Source organism: Aotus nancymaae, unplaced genomic scaffold (genome assembly GCF_030222135.1).
Source record: "Aotus nancymaae isolate 86718 unplaced genomic scaffold, 86718_ANA_hifiasm-v0.15.2.pri h1tg000059l, whole genome shotgun sequence".
Classification (NCBI taxonomy): domain Eukaryota; kingdom Metazoa; phylum Chordata; class Mammalia; order Primates; family Aotidae; genus Aotus; species Aotus nancymaae.
Window position 1 is genome coordinate 7,654,819 of NW_026988473.1, and position 15,713 is coordinate 7,670,531.

Sequence of the window (15,713 nt, forward strand, 5' to 3'; positions counted from 1 at the left end):
GAGTAGCTGGAATTATAGGTGCCCACACCACGCCCAGCTAATTTTTGTATTTTTACCAGAGACGGGGTTTCACCATGTTGGCCAGGCTGGTCTCGAGCTCCTGACCTCAGGTGATCTGCCCACTTGGGTGTCCCAAAGTGCTAGGATTACAGAGGTGAGCCACCACACCTGGCCACATTTAACTTTAAAACAAAACTTATAATAGTCTATACTCTGAGATTTATAAAGTATGTAGATCCAACAAATTTAACTATACAATGAAGGATGAAAGAAGAGGGTTTCAAGATTTTGACAGTTTACATGAAGTAGGCTGTGAAAAGTTAATAAGATATATCGTAATCCCTAGAGCCACCACTAAAGTGAAACTGAACAATGACATATATCAAGAAGAGGAACAACCAAATTGAAACGGAAATAGGATTTTTTTTTTTTTTTTGAGGCGGAGTTTCGCTGTTGTTACCCAGGCTGGAGTGCAATGGCACGATCTTGGCTCATCGCACCCTCCGCCTCCTGGGTTCAAGCAATTCTCCTGCCTCAGCCTCCCGAGTAGCTGGGATTACAGGTGTGCGCCACCATGCCCAGCTAATTTTTGTATTTTTAGTAGAGACAGGGTTTCACCTTGTTGACCAGGATGGTCTCAATCTCTTGACCTCGTGATCCACCTGCCTTGGCCTCCCAAAGTGCTGGGATTATAGGTGTGAGCCACCGGGCCCGGCCTGGAAATAGGATTTTAAACAAAATTTTAATTCAAAAGAAGGACAAGAGAGGATAAACAGAGAAAAATAGGAGAGAAAAATAGAAAATAGAAAAAGAGTAGACCTAAATCCAACTTTATTAAAAATTACAGCTGACCTCAGGTGATCTGCCTGCCTTGGCCTCCGAAAGTGCTGGGATTACAGGCGTGAGCTACCGAGCCTGGCCAGATTCTGCCCATATTTTAGTCTTCGTCCCAGACCTGTCTTCTAAACTCCATGTATCCATAATGCCTCTTCAACATCTCCACTTACAGGCCTGGGAACGGTGGCTCACGCCTGTATTCCTAACACTTTGGGAAGCCGAGGTGGTCCGATGATTTGCGGGTTCAAGAGTTTGAGACCTGCTTGGCCAAAATGGTGAAAACCCATCTCTACTAAAAATACAGAAAGAAAATAGCTGGGCATGGTGACACATGCCTGTAATCTCAACTACTCAGAAGGCTGAGGCAGGAGAATCACTTAAAGACAGGAGGTGGAGTTTGCAGTGAGCCAGCATCACACTACTGCACTCCAGCCTGGGTGACAGAACAAGACTCTGTCTCAAAGGCTGGGCGCAGTGCCTCATGCCTGTAATCCCAGCACTTGGGGAGGCTGAGGCAGGCGGATCACGAGGTCAGGAGATTGAGACCATCCTGGCAAACATGGTGAAACTCCGTATCTACTAAAAATCCAAAAATTAGCCAGGCATGGTGGCAGACGCCTGTAGTCCCAGCTACTCGGGAGGCTGAGGCAGGAGAATCACTTGAACCTGGGAGATGGAAGTTGCAGTGAGCTAAGATTGCACCACTGCACTCCAGCCTGGCGACAGAGCAAGACTCTGTCTCAAAAAAAAAGGAAAAACTGGCCGGGCGTGGTGGCTCATGCCTGTAATCCTAGCACTTTGGGAGGCCAAGGTGGGTGGATCACCTGAGGTCAGGAGTTCAAGATCAGCCTGGCAATCATGGTGAAACCCCATCTTTAAAAATAAAAAAATAAACCAAACTAAAAACCATTTCCACTTAAATGTTGTTGGATGTGTCCAACATAGAATTTATTTTTTCCCTATACCTACTCTACTGATTGGGCTCAGTGGCTCATGCCTGTAATCCAAGCACTTTGAGAGGCTGAGGGGGTGTGGATTGCTTCAGCCCGGAAGTTAGTAAACAGCCTCAGTAATAGGACAAAACTTCTCTACAAAAAAATACAAAAGCGCCAGGCGCGGTGCTCACGCCTGTAATCCCAGCACTTTGGGAGGCTGAGGCGGGCGGATCACGAGGTCGAGAAATCGAGACCATCCTGGTCAACATGGTGAAACCCCGTCTCTACTAAAAAATACAAAAAAATTAGCTGGGCATGGTGATGCGTGCCTGTAATCCCAGCTACTCAGGAGGCTGAGGCAGGAGAATTGCCTGAACTCAGGAGGCAGAGGTTGCGGTGAGCTGAGATGCACTCCAGCCTGGGTAACAAGAGCAAAACTCCGTCTCAAAAAAAAAAAAAAATACTGGCCAGGCGCGGTGGCTCACGCCTGTAATCCCAGCACTTTGGGAGGCCGAGGCGGGTGGATCATGAGGTCAAGAGATCGAGACCATCCTGGTCAACATGGTGAAACCCCGTCTCTACTAAAAATACAAAAATTAGCTGGGCATGGTGGCGCATGCCTGTAATCCCAGCTACTTAGGAGGCTGAGGCAGGAGAATTGCTTGAACCCAGGAGGCGGAGGTTGCGGTGAGCCGAGATCGCGCCATTGCACTCCAGACTGGGTAACAAGAGCGAGACTCCGTCAAAAAAAAAAAAAAAAAAAATACAAAAATTAGCTGGGCCTGGTGGCGCATGCCTGTAGTCCTAGCCACTTGGGAGCTGAGGTAGGAGGATCACTTGGGCCTGAGACGCTGAGGCTGTGGGGTGAGTCCAGATGATGCCACTGCACTCTAGCCAGGGCAACAGAGTGAGACCATCACACACACACACACACAAAAAAAGTAACAAAACGTTAAATATATTTTAAAACTGCTCTTTTTCTCTTACACTCTACATTCAGCTCATTAAGTAATTCATCCTGTTGGTTCTATCTTAAAAATATATCCAGAATTCAGCCAGGCACAGAGGCTCATGCCTGTAATCCCAGCATTTTGGGAGGCTGAGGCCAGTGGATCACCTGAAGTCAGGAGTTCGAGACCAGCCTGACCAACATGGAGAAACCCCATCTCTATTGAAAATACAAAATTAGCCTGGTGTGGTGGTGCATGCCTGTAATCCCAGCTACTCACGAGGATGAGGCAGGAGAAATCCCTGAACCCAGGAGGTGGAGGTTGTGGTGAGCTGAGATCATGCCATTGCACTCCAGCCTGGGCAACAAGAGTGAAATTCCATTTCCAAAAATGAATAAAAAAATATATAGGCTGGGCATGGTGGCTTGCGCCTATAATCCCAGCACTTTGGGAGGCCGAGGTGGCTGGATCACAAGGTCAGGCCAACATGGTGAAACCCCAGCTCTACTAAAAATACAAAATTACAGTACAAAAATTAGCTGGGCGTGGTGGCGGGTGCCTGTAATCCCAGCTACTCAGGAGGTTGAGGCAGAGAAACGCTTGAACCCAGGAGGCGGAGGTTGCAGTGAGCTGAGATGGCGCCACTGCACTCCAACCTGGGTGACAGACCAAGACTCTCTCAAAATAAATAAATAAATAAATAAAAATATATCCAGGGCCGGGTGCGGTGGCTCACACCTATAATCCCAGCACTTTGGGAGGCCGAGGCAGGTGGATCACGAGGTCAAGAGATCGAGACCATCCTGGTCAACAAGGTGAAACCCCGTCTCTACTAAAAATACAAATATTAGCTGGGCATGGTGGCGCGCGCCTGTAGTCCCAGCTACTCAGGAGGCTGAGGCAGGAGAATTGCTTGAACCCAGGCGGTGGAGGTTGTGGTAAGCCGAGATCACGCCATTGCACTCCAGCCTGGGTAACAAGAGCGAAACTCCGTCTCAAAAAAATATATATATATATATGTGTGTGTATATATATGTATACACACACGTATATACGTATATATATATCCAGAATCCAAGTACTATATATTCAGCACCTCCACTTGGCCCCGGCCACCATTGCCTCTTGCCTGGGTTTCTGCAACGACCTCTGTACCTAATCTGTTTTTATCCTAGCCCCTACAATTTATTGTTAAAACAACGAATAACCCTTTTAAAATAGAAGTCAGGGCTGCGCCTGGTGGCTTAGAACTTTTGGAGACCCCTAGGGGAGGATCACTTGAGGCCAGGAGGTCAAGTCCAGCCTGACCAACATAGCAAGAACCCATCTTTACAAAACATTAAAAAATTAGTTGGGCATGGTGGCATGTGTGTGTCATCCCAGCTACTTGAGAAGTTGAGGTGGGAGGATTGCTTGAACCCAGCGGTTCAAGGCTGTAGTGACCTATGGTGGTGCCACTGCTCTCCAGCCTGGGCTACTACTGAGACCCTGTCTCTAAAAAAACGAAAAAAAAAGTGAGATCATGTAACCTTTCCTCAAAACCCTGCAGTAAGACAAAAAAAAGCCAAACCAAAAATTCCCCTGCAGCAACATGATGAGACCCAGTTTCTACTAAAAATACAAAAACACAAGCAGAGCATGGTGGTGCACTCCTTGGTCCTGGCTACCGGGAAGTCTGAGGCAGGAAGATTGCTTGAGCCCTGGGAGTGGAGGTTGTAGTGAGCAGAGATTGCGCCACCACACTGCAGCCTGGATGACAGCAGCACCCTGTCTGAAAAGAAGAAAAATATTAAAAAGTTAAATGTATTTTAAAGAAATTCAGAGGAAGAAATGATAATTATATATAGTGACCATTTTCAGGGTTCTTCATTCCTCCCTGAGTAGATCTAAGTTTCCCACTGGTATCTCTTCCCTTTAACCTGAAGAGGTACTTCCTATTGCATTTTTTTGTAGTGGAGATCTGCTGATAACAATTTCTTTTAGTTTTCTTTCATCTGAAAAGAAAAATGAAATCTTTTTCACTAACTAAATCAAAACTAATTTTTTTTTTTGAAACAGTTTCACTTTTGTTGCCCAGGCTGGAGTGCAGTAGCGTGATCTCGGCTTACTGCAACCTCCACCTCCCAGGTTCAAGCAATTCTCCTGCCTCAGCCTCCCGAGTAGCTGGAACTACAGGCGCCCACCACCACGCCTGGCTAATTTTTTGTATTTTTAGTAGAGACGGGGTTTCACCGCGTTACCCAGGATGGTCTCCATCTCCTGGCCTCGTGATCTGCCTGCCTCAGCCTCCCAAAGTGCTGGGATTACAGGCATGAACCATCGCACCCAGCCAGATTTATTCTTAAAGCACTTTTTATTACATGGTCTTTTGGTCTGTCTGGTTTCTAATGAGAAGTCAGTGATAATTCTAATTGTTATGTGTAATGTGTTTTTCTCTGTCTGCTTTTTATGTTGTCGAAACAAGATCTCACTCTGTTGCTCAGGCAAGAGGGCAGTGGTGAGATCATGTCCTTTTTTTCTTCTTTGAGACTGAGTCTCGCTCTATCACCAAGGCTGGAGTGTGGTGGTGCAATCTGGGCTCATTGCAACCTCCACCTCCTGGGTTTCAGCGATTCTTGTGCCTTGGCCTTCAGAGTAGCTGGATTACAGGCGCCCACCACCACGCCTGGCTAATTTTTTTTGTGTGTGTGTGTGTGTGTGTGGTTTTAGTAGCGACGGGGTCTCACTGTGTTAGCCAGACTGGTCTTGAACTCCTGACCTCAAGTGATCTGCCCACCTCCACCTCCCAAAGTGCTGGGATCACAGGCATGAGCCACTGCACCCAGCCCAATCATGTCTTTTTTTTTTTTTTTTTTTTTTTTGAGCTGGGATTATAGATGTGTGCCACCATGCCCAGCTAAGTTTTTGTATTTTTAGCAGAGACAGGGTTTTACCATGTTGGCCAGGCTGGTCTCAAACTCCTGACCTAAGTGATCTGCCTGCCGTGGCCTCCTGAAGTGCTGAGATTATGTGAGCCACTGCGCCTGGCCAGTAGTTGGTTTTTTTTAATTCTTCCTCTTGGCCGGATGAGGTTGCTCTTGCCTGTAATCCCAGCAGTTTGGGAGGCCAAGGTGGGCAGATCACCTGAGGTCAGGAGTTTGAGACCAGCCTGACCAACGTGGAGAAACTCCATCTCTACTAAAAATACAAAATTTGCCAGATGTGGTGGTGCATGCCTGTAATCCCAGCTACTTGGGAGGCTGAGGCAGGAAAATTGCTTGAACCCAGGAGGCGGAGGTTGTGAGCTGAGATTATGCCATTGCACTCTTCAGCCTGGGGAACAAGAGCAAAACTCTGTCTCAAAAATAAATAATAAAATTCTTCCTCTTTTTTGAGCATCATTATAGACTTAAATTATGGGTTTTAATTTATTGTTTGTATATAGTTAGTGAGGGCAATGATTATTGTCGGTGCTTAAATTGTTCCAAATTTGTCTGGTGGGAGCCTAGAGGGCTTAAAAGGCTGAGAGAAAATAAAGGTATGTTTGCATGCCAATGGGAATGATGCAACAGATATATTAAAAATCATAATATAGGAGAAACATGGGAGAATTCTTGAGATGATGTCCTTGAGAAGGTGAGAGATAATGGGCTCCAGCACATAAATCGAAGCTTAGCTCTAAGAGGAGCTGGCAATAGGTGGGAAAACAGAGGATATTGTACTAGTCCTGGGGGTGGAGTGGCATTTATCTTCAGACAACTTCAGTCTTCTCAGCTCATTGAGAAGAGAGGCTGGCTGGGCGTGGTGGCTCATGCCTGTAATCCCAGCACTTTGGGAGGCCAAGGTGGGCAGATCACAAGGTCGGGAGATCGAGACTGTCCTGGCCAACATGGTGAAACCCTGTCTCTACTAAAAATGCAAAAATTAGCTGGGCGTGGTGGTGGACACCTATAATCCGAGCTATTTGGGAGGCTGAGGCAGGAAAATCGCTTGAACCCAGGAGTCAGTGGTTACAGTGAGCTGAGATCGTGCCATTGCATTCCAGCCTGGGCAACAGAGTGAGACTGTGTCTCAAAAAAACAGAAGAAGAAGGAAGACCAGTAGAGGAGAGGATAGGGGAGAGGAGGTATAGGAGGTTTAAGGAATCCATTCCTGCCCACTTGCTCTTATCCCTTTGGGCAGTGTCCAACCCTGATTGATCTTCATTCCCCGTAGTACCTAGCAGAGTGCTTTTACCCTACATTGTTGATCATGTGAAACTGAGTGAACACCTACGTTTATATAAAGCAGGTTTCTGAACATCATCAATTCATTAAGCAGCCTCACAAATTTAATTGACTAAGGTAAAAGAAAACACTTGGAGATTTTTTTTTTTCTGAGACAGAGTCTTGTTCTGTTCCCCAGGTTGTAGTGCAGTGCTGCAATCTCGGCTCACTGCACCCTCCACCTCCCAGGTTCAAGTGATTTTTCTGCCTCAGCCTCCTGAGTATTCGTGATTACAGGCACGTGCCAGCACGCCCGGCTAATTTTTGTATTTTCAGTTGAAACAGGGTTTCACCATGTCGATCAGGCTGGTCTCAAACTCCTGACCTCGTGATCCGCCCTCTTGGCCTCCCAAAGTGCTGGAATTACAGGGGTGAGCCACTGCGCCCAGGCCTTGGAGATTCTGATTCAAGAGATGTGAATGGAGTGGGTTTTCAGGGAACTTCATTTAAAAAATTCCATAGGGGGTTCTGATGAGCATCCAGGTTTGGAAACCACTGATTTTAAAAAAAGTTTGTTTATTCAACTACTAAATGTTGAGCACCATCGATTTATAAGGTACTGTAAGATCAGCTGTCTTGACCTAGAGTCAGGAGAATTGACTGATTTTTGCTGGTGGTGTTTGAGACAGTCTCACTCTGTCACCCAGGCTGGAGTGCAGTGGCACAATCTTGGCTCACTGCAACCTCTGCCTCCCAAGTTCAAGCAATTCTCCTGCCTCAGCCTCTCGAGTAGTTGGGATTACAGGTGTTTGCCCCCATGCCTGGCTAATAACTGACTGGTTTTCATCTGTTTCAGCTGAGACCTAGGAAACCCCTTGCAGAGTTAGGCCATAAATGTGATAGCTCTTTGAGCTATGTTGTATTTTGAATATTAGAATATTATTATAGATTCAGTGAAACAGAATTATAAAAGATATTTGAGTTATTTCCTCAATCCTTATACATCCAAAATAGAATTATACCATACATACAACTTTACATTCTAGTCTTCCTTAAAACAGTGTCATGCCGGGGCGCGGTGGCTCACGCCTGTAATCCCAACACTTTGGGAGGCCGAGGCGGGTGGATCACGAGGTCAAGAGATCGAGACCATCCAGGTCAACAAGGTGAAACCCCGTCTCTACTAAAAAAAAATACAAAAATTAGCTGGGCATGGTGGCACGTGCCTGTAATCCCAGCTACTCAGGAGGCTGAGGCAGGAGAATTGCCTGAACCCAGGAGGCAGAGGTTGCGGTGAGCCGAGATCGCGCCATTGCACTCCAGCCTGGGTAACAAGAGCGAAACTCCGTCTCAAAAAAGGGAAAAAAAAAAAAAAGTGTCATAAGTATTTTTCACTGTTAGCATGCATTTGCTCATTGGTTTAGGAAATATTTGTTGCTGTTGTGAAAGACCATCCTGGTCCTCCTGCAGTGCACTAGTAGGAGGTGAAAGACCATCCTGGTCTGAGGATAAGAAGGTGAAAGACCATCCTGGTCTGAGGATAAGAAGGTGAAAGACCATCCTGGTCCTACTGGAGTGCACTAGTAGGAGAGACATAGGTTGACAGTGACAGCTCAGTATGATAGGGCAAGAAGAGAAGGGGATGAGGCTGGATGCAGTAGCTCATGCCTGTAATCCTACCACTTTGGGAGGCCAAAGCAGGATTGCTTGAGGGCAGGAGTTCAAGACAGCCTGTGTAACACAGAGATCTCGTCTCTATTTAAAAAGAAAAAGCGGGGCTGGGTGCTATGGCTCATGTTTGTAATCCCAGCACTTTGGGAGGCCAAGGCAGGCAGATCACGAGGTCAGGAGTTTGAGACCAGCCTGGCCGACATGGTGAAACCCCATCTTTAAAAAAAAAAATGGAGAAGGGGATGAGAAACTCAGAGTAGGTACTACTCCTAGATGGGGCCAAGGGACCTTCCCAGAAGTGATACCAAGTTAAGATTTGAGGGGAATGCCAGCCAAAAAGGGGAAAGGATAAGCTGTTCCATGTGAGGAAAAAACAGCACAGAAATGAGAAAGAATTTGGTAGATTCAGGAGCGCAGAATTATTTGGTCAGCTTGGGGGATTAGTGATAGGCAAGGCCAGGTCACAAATGACCTGTGGGTCACAGCAAGAAATTCGTTGTCAGGGAGAGAACATAAGAAGCAGCAAGTGGATTGATGCTTGGTAAGGAGGTTTGTTCTGGATGTGTTGAGTGTTTCAGACTTGGTGGGACAGGTAAGTGACAGAGTTTAGTAGCCATTTCATGCTCTGATATTTGGAAGAGAAGGCAGTGCTAGAGGTAAGGACTTAGGAGTCAGTGGCCTCTGGGTGAAACCCTGGGCATAGACCACCCAGAGACAGTGGGTAAAGTGAGAAAAAGATCAGGACAGATTCCTCCTGGAGTCAGGGACTATGTAGAAAAGGGAAGAATCTGGCCAGACTGAGGAGGAAGGTTGAGGAAGATGAGAGGAAGCGGAGAGAGAAATGTGTCCTTAGAACTTGGGGTAGAGGAATTTTAAGGAGTGTTTTGGTTTGAGGTAAGGATGTGTTTGAGTCAGGAGGTTTGAATTAATCGGATCAGTGCCAATAGTTTCAGGGGAATGGCTCAGTAGCAGTTTTACAGTTTGGACCACAAAAGGGATATAAGTAGAGGAAATTTATGGACAACCATATGCAAAATAAATTCATGAAAGGATGCAATCTTTTTTTTTTTTTTTTTGAGACAGAGTTTCGCTCTTGTTACCCAGGCTGGAGTGCAATGGCGCGATCTCGGCTAACCGCAACCTCTGCCTCCTGAGTTCAAGCAATTCTCCTGCCTCAGCCTCCTGAGTAGCTGGGACTACAGGCCCACGCCACCATGCCCAGCTAATTTTTGTATTTTTAGTAGAGATGGGGTTTCACTTTGTTGACCAGGATGGTCTCGATCTCTTGACCTCATGATCTACCCGCCTCGGCCTCCCAAAGTGCTGGGATTGTAGGTGTGAGCCACCGTGGCTGGCCCGAAAGGATGCAGTCTTTAAAATAGGTAGAGATGTTTATATGCTTCCTCCCTGCATGCCAGTGGATCTGAGTTTGAGCACTTGCTCTAAAACTACTGATTAAGTCTGAAGTTCTTTGGAATGTAGATTCTTGGGCCCCAACCTAGAATTTCTGGTTGTGACACTTGAGAATTTGTCTATTTGAGAATTCAACAGGTGATTCTTGTTTTTCCTAAGGTGTGAATACCACTGATGTAATGTTGCTCAGTCATTTTCCTTTACCCCTCATAAAGTATTCAAACTACAGAAACATTGGGAGGATAGCACAATAAACGCTCATGTTCCCTGTACCTGTAGACACTAACTTTTTTGTTTTCCTTTTTTTTTTTTTTTTTTGAGGAAATGGCTCACTGCAGCCTCAAACTCCCAAACACAAGTGATCCCCCCAATCAGCCTCCCTAGTAGCTGGGATTACAGGTGCATGCCACCATGTCTGGCTTATTTTTAAATGTTTTTATAGAGACGGAGTCTCCCTATATTGCCCAGGCTGGTCTTGAACTCCTGAACTCAACCAATCCAGCCCCCTTGGCTTCCGAAAGTGCTGGGATTATAGGCATGAGCCATCTGGCTTGGTCACCGATTGTTAACATGTTATCACTTTTTTTCCTCTCTTTTTGTTTTTCCTCTCTTTTTTTGAGACAGAGTCTCGGTTTGTCGCCCAGGCTGGGGTACAGTAGCGCAATCTGAGCTCAGTGCAACCTCCACCTCCCAGGTTCAAGCGATTTCTCCTGCCTCAGCCTCCTGAGTAGCTGGGGTTACAGGTGCACACCACCACACCTGGCTTTTTTCTTTGTTTTTAGTAGAGATGGGGTTTCACTGTGTTTGTCAGGCTGGTCTCCAACTCCTGACCTTGTGATCCACCCGCCTCTGCCTCCCAAGGTGCTGGGATTACTGGCATGGGCCACCGCACCTGGTCTTTCTTCTTCTTCTTTTTTTTTTTTTTTTTTTTGAGACGGAGTTTCTTGTTACCCAGGCTGGAGTGCAATGGCGTGATCTCGGCTCACCGCAGCCTCCGCGTCCTGGGTTCAGGCAATTCTCCTGCCTCAGCCTCCTGAGTAGCTGGGATTACAGGCACGCTCCACCATGCCCAGCTAAGTTTTTGCATTTTTTTAGTAGAGACGGGGTTTCACCATGACCACGATGGTCTCGATCTCTCGATCGCGTGATCCACCCGCCTCGGCCTCCCAAAGTGCTGGGATTACAGGCGTGAGCCACCGCGTCCGGCCCGGCCTTTCTTCTTTCTTTTGCTAAATCATTTGAAAGTAGGTGCAAATTTAATGCTGTTTTATCACAAGTACTTTAGCATGCTAAGAATAGGGCATTCTCCTGAACAACCATAATGTCGTTTTCATTTTTTTTTTTTTAATTTTTTAATTTTTTATATATTTTTTAAGGCTATTACCTGCTGATTTTTTGTTTTTGTTTTTTTAATTTTTTTTTCATAATGTCATTTTCAAGCTACTGGGGAGGGTGAGGCTAAGAAAATTAACAGTTCTCCAGCATGATCCAGTATTCAGCCCATGTTTAAGTTTTCCCATCTGATATTTAAAACAAACGTTGGTTTTTTTTTTGTTTTTTTGAGACGGAGTTTCGCTCTTGTTACCCAGGCTGGAGTGCAATGGCGCGATCTCGGCTCACCGCAACCTCCTCCTCCCGGGTTCAGGCAATTCTCCTGCCTCAGCCTCCTGAGTAGCTGAGATTACAGGCATGCGCCACCATGCCCAGCTAATTTTTTGTATTTTTAGTAGAGATGGGGTTTCACCATGTTGACCAGGATGGTCCCGATCTCTTGACCTCATGATCCACCCGCCTCGGCCTCCCAAAGTGCTGGGATTACAGGCATGAACCACCGTGCCCGCCTAAAACAAAAATTTTTATCTTCTTTTCTTTCAATTTAAGACCCAGGAAAATTCACATTTTGTATTTGATGTGTCTCTTTAGTGTGCCTTTTATTTTTCATGACATCAACTTTTTTTGTTCAGTGTTTTCTCATGATTAAATTTAGGTCAAATACTTTTGTCATGATGATCACATTAGTAGGCACTTGATTAAGTTATCCCTTTATTGCTGAGGTCAATTGAATCACTTATTCAAGGTGCTAACCATTAGACTAAGCACACTCATCCCTTGGTATTATGGGACATTGGCTCTAAGAGCCCCGGAGGATACCAAAATCCATGCATGCTCAAGTCCCATAAAATCATGTCATATTTGTACGTAATCTCTCATCCTCCAATACTTATTTTTATTTTTATTTTTTTTCTTTTCGTTTTTTTTTTTTTCTTTTTTTTTTTGAGACGGAGTTTCGCTCTTGTTACCCAGGCTGGAGTGCAATGGCGCGATCTCGGCTCACCGCAACCTCTGCCTCCTGAGTTCAGGCAATTCTCCTGCCTCAGCCTCCTGAGTAGCTGGGATTACAGGCACGCGCCACCGTGCCCAGCTAATTTTTTGTATTTTTAGTAGAGACGGGGTTTCACCATGTTGACCGGGATGGTCTCGATCTCATGACCTCATGATCCACCCGCCTCAGCCTCCCAAAGTGCTGGGATTACAGGCGTGAGCCACCGCGCCCGGCCCTATACTTATTTTAAAAAAAAATTTTTTTAATAGATAAAGAGTCTTACCATGTTGTTCAAGATAAAGAGTCTTACCATGTTGTTCAAACTGGTCTCCAACTCCTAGGCTCAAGTGATCATTCTGTCTGGGCCTCCCAAAGTGCTGGGATTATAGCCCAGCCAAAACTGGGGGTCTATGTCCTTTTTTCGTTTGTTTTGTTTTGTTTTGTTTTGTTTTGTTTTTGAGACAGGGTCTTGCTGTGTCACCCATGTTGCAGTGCAGTGGCACAATCTCATTGCAGCCTTGAACTCCTCAACTTCCTGGGTTCAAGCTATCCTCCCACCTCAGCTTCCCGAGTAAGTGGGACTACGGGTCACACCACCACACCCGGCTACTTTTTGTATTTTTTGCAGAAATGGGATTTTGCATGTCACCCAGGCTGGTCTCAAACTCATGAGATCAAGCCATCTGCCCGCCTCGGCTTCCCAAAGTGCTAGGATTCCAGGCATGAGACACCACGGCTGGCCATAGAGCTTTTTTATCCCTTGACTTCCTGTACATGTCATGAAGGTTTCCTTTTTCACTCAGAACCATGATTTCCTGACTGTAGTATCTGAACTTTTTTCCCCTTACAATAAATATAATGCATACTCATCAGATAAAAATCTGTAAATACTGATGAGCAAAAATTATAACTAACATTTTGGGGGCTCTTGTGGGTTAGGGACTTTATATTTGTTAACTCACTGAAGACTGGCAGCAGCCTGAGGGAAGGTAGGGTTTGTGTAGACCTCATTTTGCCGGTGAGGAAAATGAGGCTTGAAGTTAAAGACTACCTTAGAGTCTTTTTTTCTTTTCTTTTTAATTTTTTTTTTTTTTTTTAAGATGGGGTTTCATCATGATGGCCAGGCTGGTCTTGAACTCATGACCTCAGGTGATCCACCCACCTCAGCCTCCCAAAGTGTTAGGATTATAGGCATGAGGCACCGCGCCTGGCCTACCTTAGAGTCTTAAGCTAATAAATGGCAGAGCTGGTTTTCAAGCCAGAAATAACTCATTTATAGCCCTCTTCAAAAGCCTTTCTATACACAAGAATGGGATCATATTGTGACCATCTTTCCATGTCAATAAATAGGGCTGGTACGGTGGCTCACACCTGTAATCCCAGCACTTTGGGAGGCTGAGGTGGGTGGATCACAAGGTCAAGAGTTTGAGACCAGCCTGGCCAGCATGGTGAAACCCCATCTCTACTAAAAATACAAAAATTAGCTGGGCATGTTGGCACGTGCCTGTAGCCCCAGCTATTCAAGAGGCTGAGGTAGGAGAATTGCATGAACACGGAGGCGGAGGTTGTACTGAGCTGAGATCCAGCTTGGGCGACAGAATGAGACTCCATCTCAAAATAAGTAAATAAACAGACTTCAACAGCATTCTTTTTAATCCAGTGTCCTTTTGTTTTCTCTTCTCCCGGCCTTGTTCCCAGGATCGACGAGAATGTGCTAGGAGCCCAGCTGGACGTTGAGGCCGCCCATTCAGAGATCCTCAAGTACTTCCAGTCAGTCACCTCCAATCGGTGGCTCATGGTCAAAATCTTCCTCATTCTCATTGTCTTCTTCATCATCTTTGTGGTCTTCCTTGCTTGAACCTGCTCCACCCTGAGGCACTCTGTTGGGGTTTGGGACCCTCCTGGGAGGGCAAGTGGCCGATGCTGCCACCGAGCCTGTGCAGGGTGCTTGGGAGAAAGGCCCTGTTTCCCTGGAACTGCTAAGAATGGCCACTGCCCCTGATCTCTCACCCCTTGCCTCTGGCCACCCTGTCCTGCCCCCACCACCCTCAGGCCCATGAAACACAAACAGTTCTGGATTTGGACTCTGCTGTGAAGTGACTGGAAGGGAGCAGAGGCCAGCTGGGGGAGGTTGCTTCTACTAGGAGATTTTTTATAAACCCTCTCCAACCTCTCCTAAAGGAAGCTTTGGCAGCAAAGGGAGATGATGCCCTTCCCCACCTTCCTGTGAGTGAAGAGAGGAAGTAAAATGTCCCAGGGACCAATTTTCCCATCTGGGTTAGGACTTGATCTCTTTCTTCTTCCTCTTTCACCATGTGAGGCAGGGAGCCCTGAGCCCTTCAGCTGCCTGCACAACCTCCGACATTGGCTGCTGGTGACTCTCAATCTGCCAAATGTGCTGCAGCCTGTTTTCTCCCAATTACAGCAAGACTGTCATCCTCACTAGCTATGTCATCATTTCTGGGTGGGAGCGTCGAAGGGCCTAGGCAGTGAGTGGAATGAGCCCACTGCCCAGTACCAGAACTGAAAGCGTTGGGCCAATGGCTCTGCTGGGTATCACTGCTGACACAGGCTATATTGGGCTCTGACACACAGCTGCCTCTAGGCAGGGCAGAACCAAGTGTTGCAACACTTCATTAGCATAGAAACTTCCTTTCACACAGGGGAGCAGGATCCCAGAGGGGGTCCTTGATTGGTGGCAACTTCCAGGACCATCTCAAGGACTGTTTGGACCTGTTTCATATCTTGCTTAAGCTAAGCAAGGCAGAAGCTCTGCCTGCTGCCAGGAGTGGAAGGTGAAGAATTTGTTCCCAACTCCAGGCTGAGGCTTTTGGTTCCCTCCAAGCCCCTCACCAAATCAAAGCCAATCACAGAGACTGGAGGAGACACCTGCCCAGAACACGCACCATCCAGGTGTGCTTTGTTCTTCCTGACCAAGACTCAACCACATTCTGAGGCTACTCAAGTGCCCCTGTCTCACATATTCCAAAGGAAGCTAAAGCTATAGAGACAACAACCAGGGGCTGGTGCTTCTGAGGGTCTAGGAGATCCCAAGGCCCTAATACTTTAAAATGTTCTCCTTGGCATCTCCAGCAAGTTGTCTGCCACTGCTGATGAGCTTCACTGTCGGCCCTATTGGGACGATGGGTTTCTAGTAGGGAACGCCATTGATGGAAGGTCTATGACAATGCTCGGCAAATCCGATAGATGCCGTCTCATTTGACTCAGCAACTTGCGGCGGGGCGGGTGGGGGTTGGGGAAATGCATAGTACAGAAATTCATTTATTTCACAAATACATGTTGAGTTTCTACTATGTGCCAGGCATGGTACGAATCAAGGAAAAAAGCTATTAATTAGTCAAGGTTCCTGCTCCCATGAAGCTTACATTCTAATTCTCAA

General features: G+C 46.4%; 1 protein-coding gene across 2 annotated transcripts in view; it reads left to right on the forward strand.

Annotated features, from left to right (window-relative positions):
* The window catches only part of STX5 (syntaxin 5), a 30,476-nt gene extending 15,721 nt beyond the window's left edge, over positions 1–14,755 (forward strand). For both annotated transcript variants that reach the window (XM_012454451.2, XM_012454452.3), the window contains exon 11: positions 14,012–14,755. In XM_012454451.2, the coding sequence (XP_012309874.1) occupies positions 14,012–14,171 (160 nt within the window). In that variant the 3' untranslated portion in view covers positions 14,172–14,755. The remainder of the gene's footprint in view (positions 1–14,011) is intronic.
* Positions 14,756–15,713: the final 958 nt, after the last annotated feature.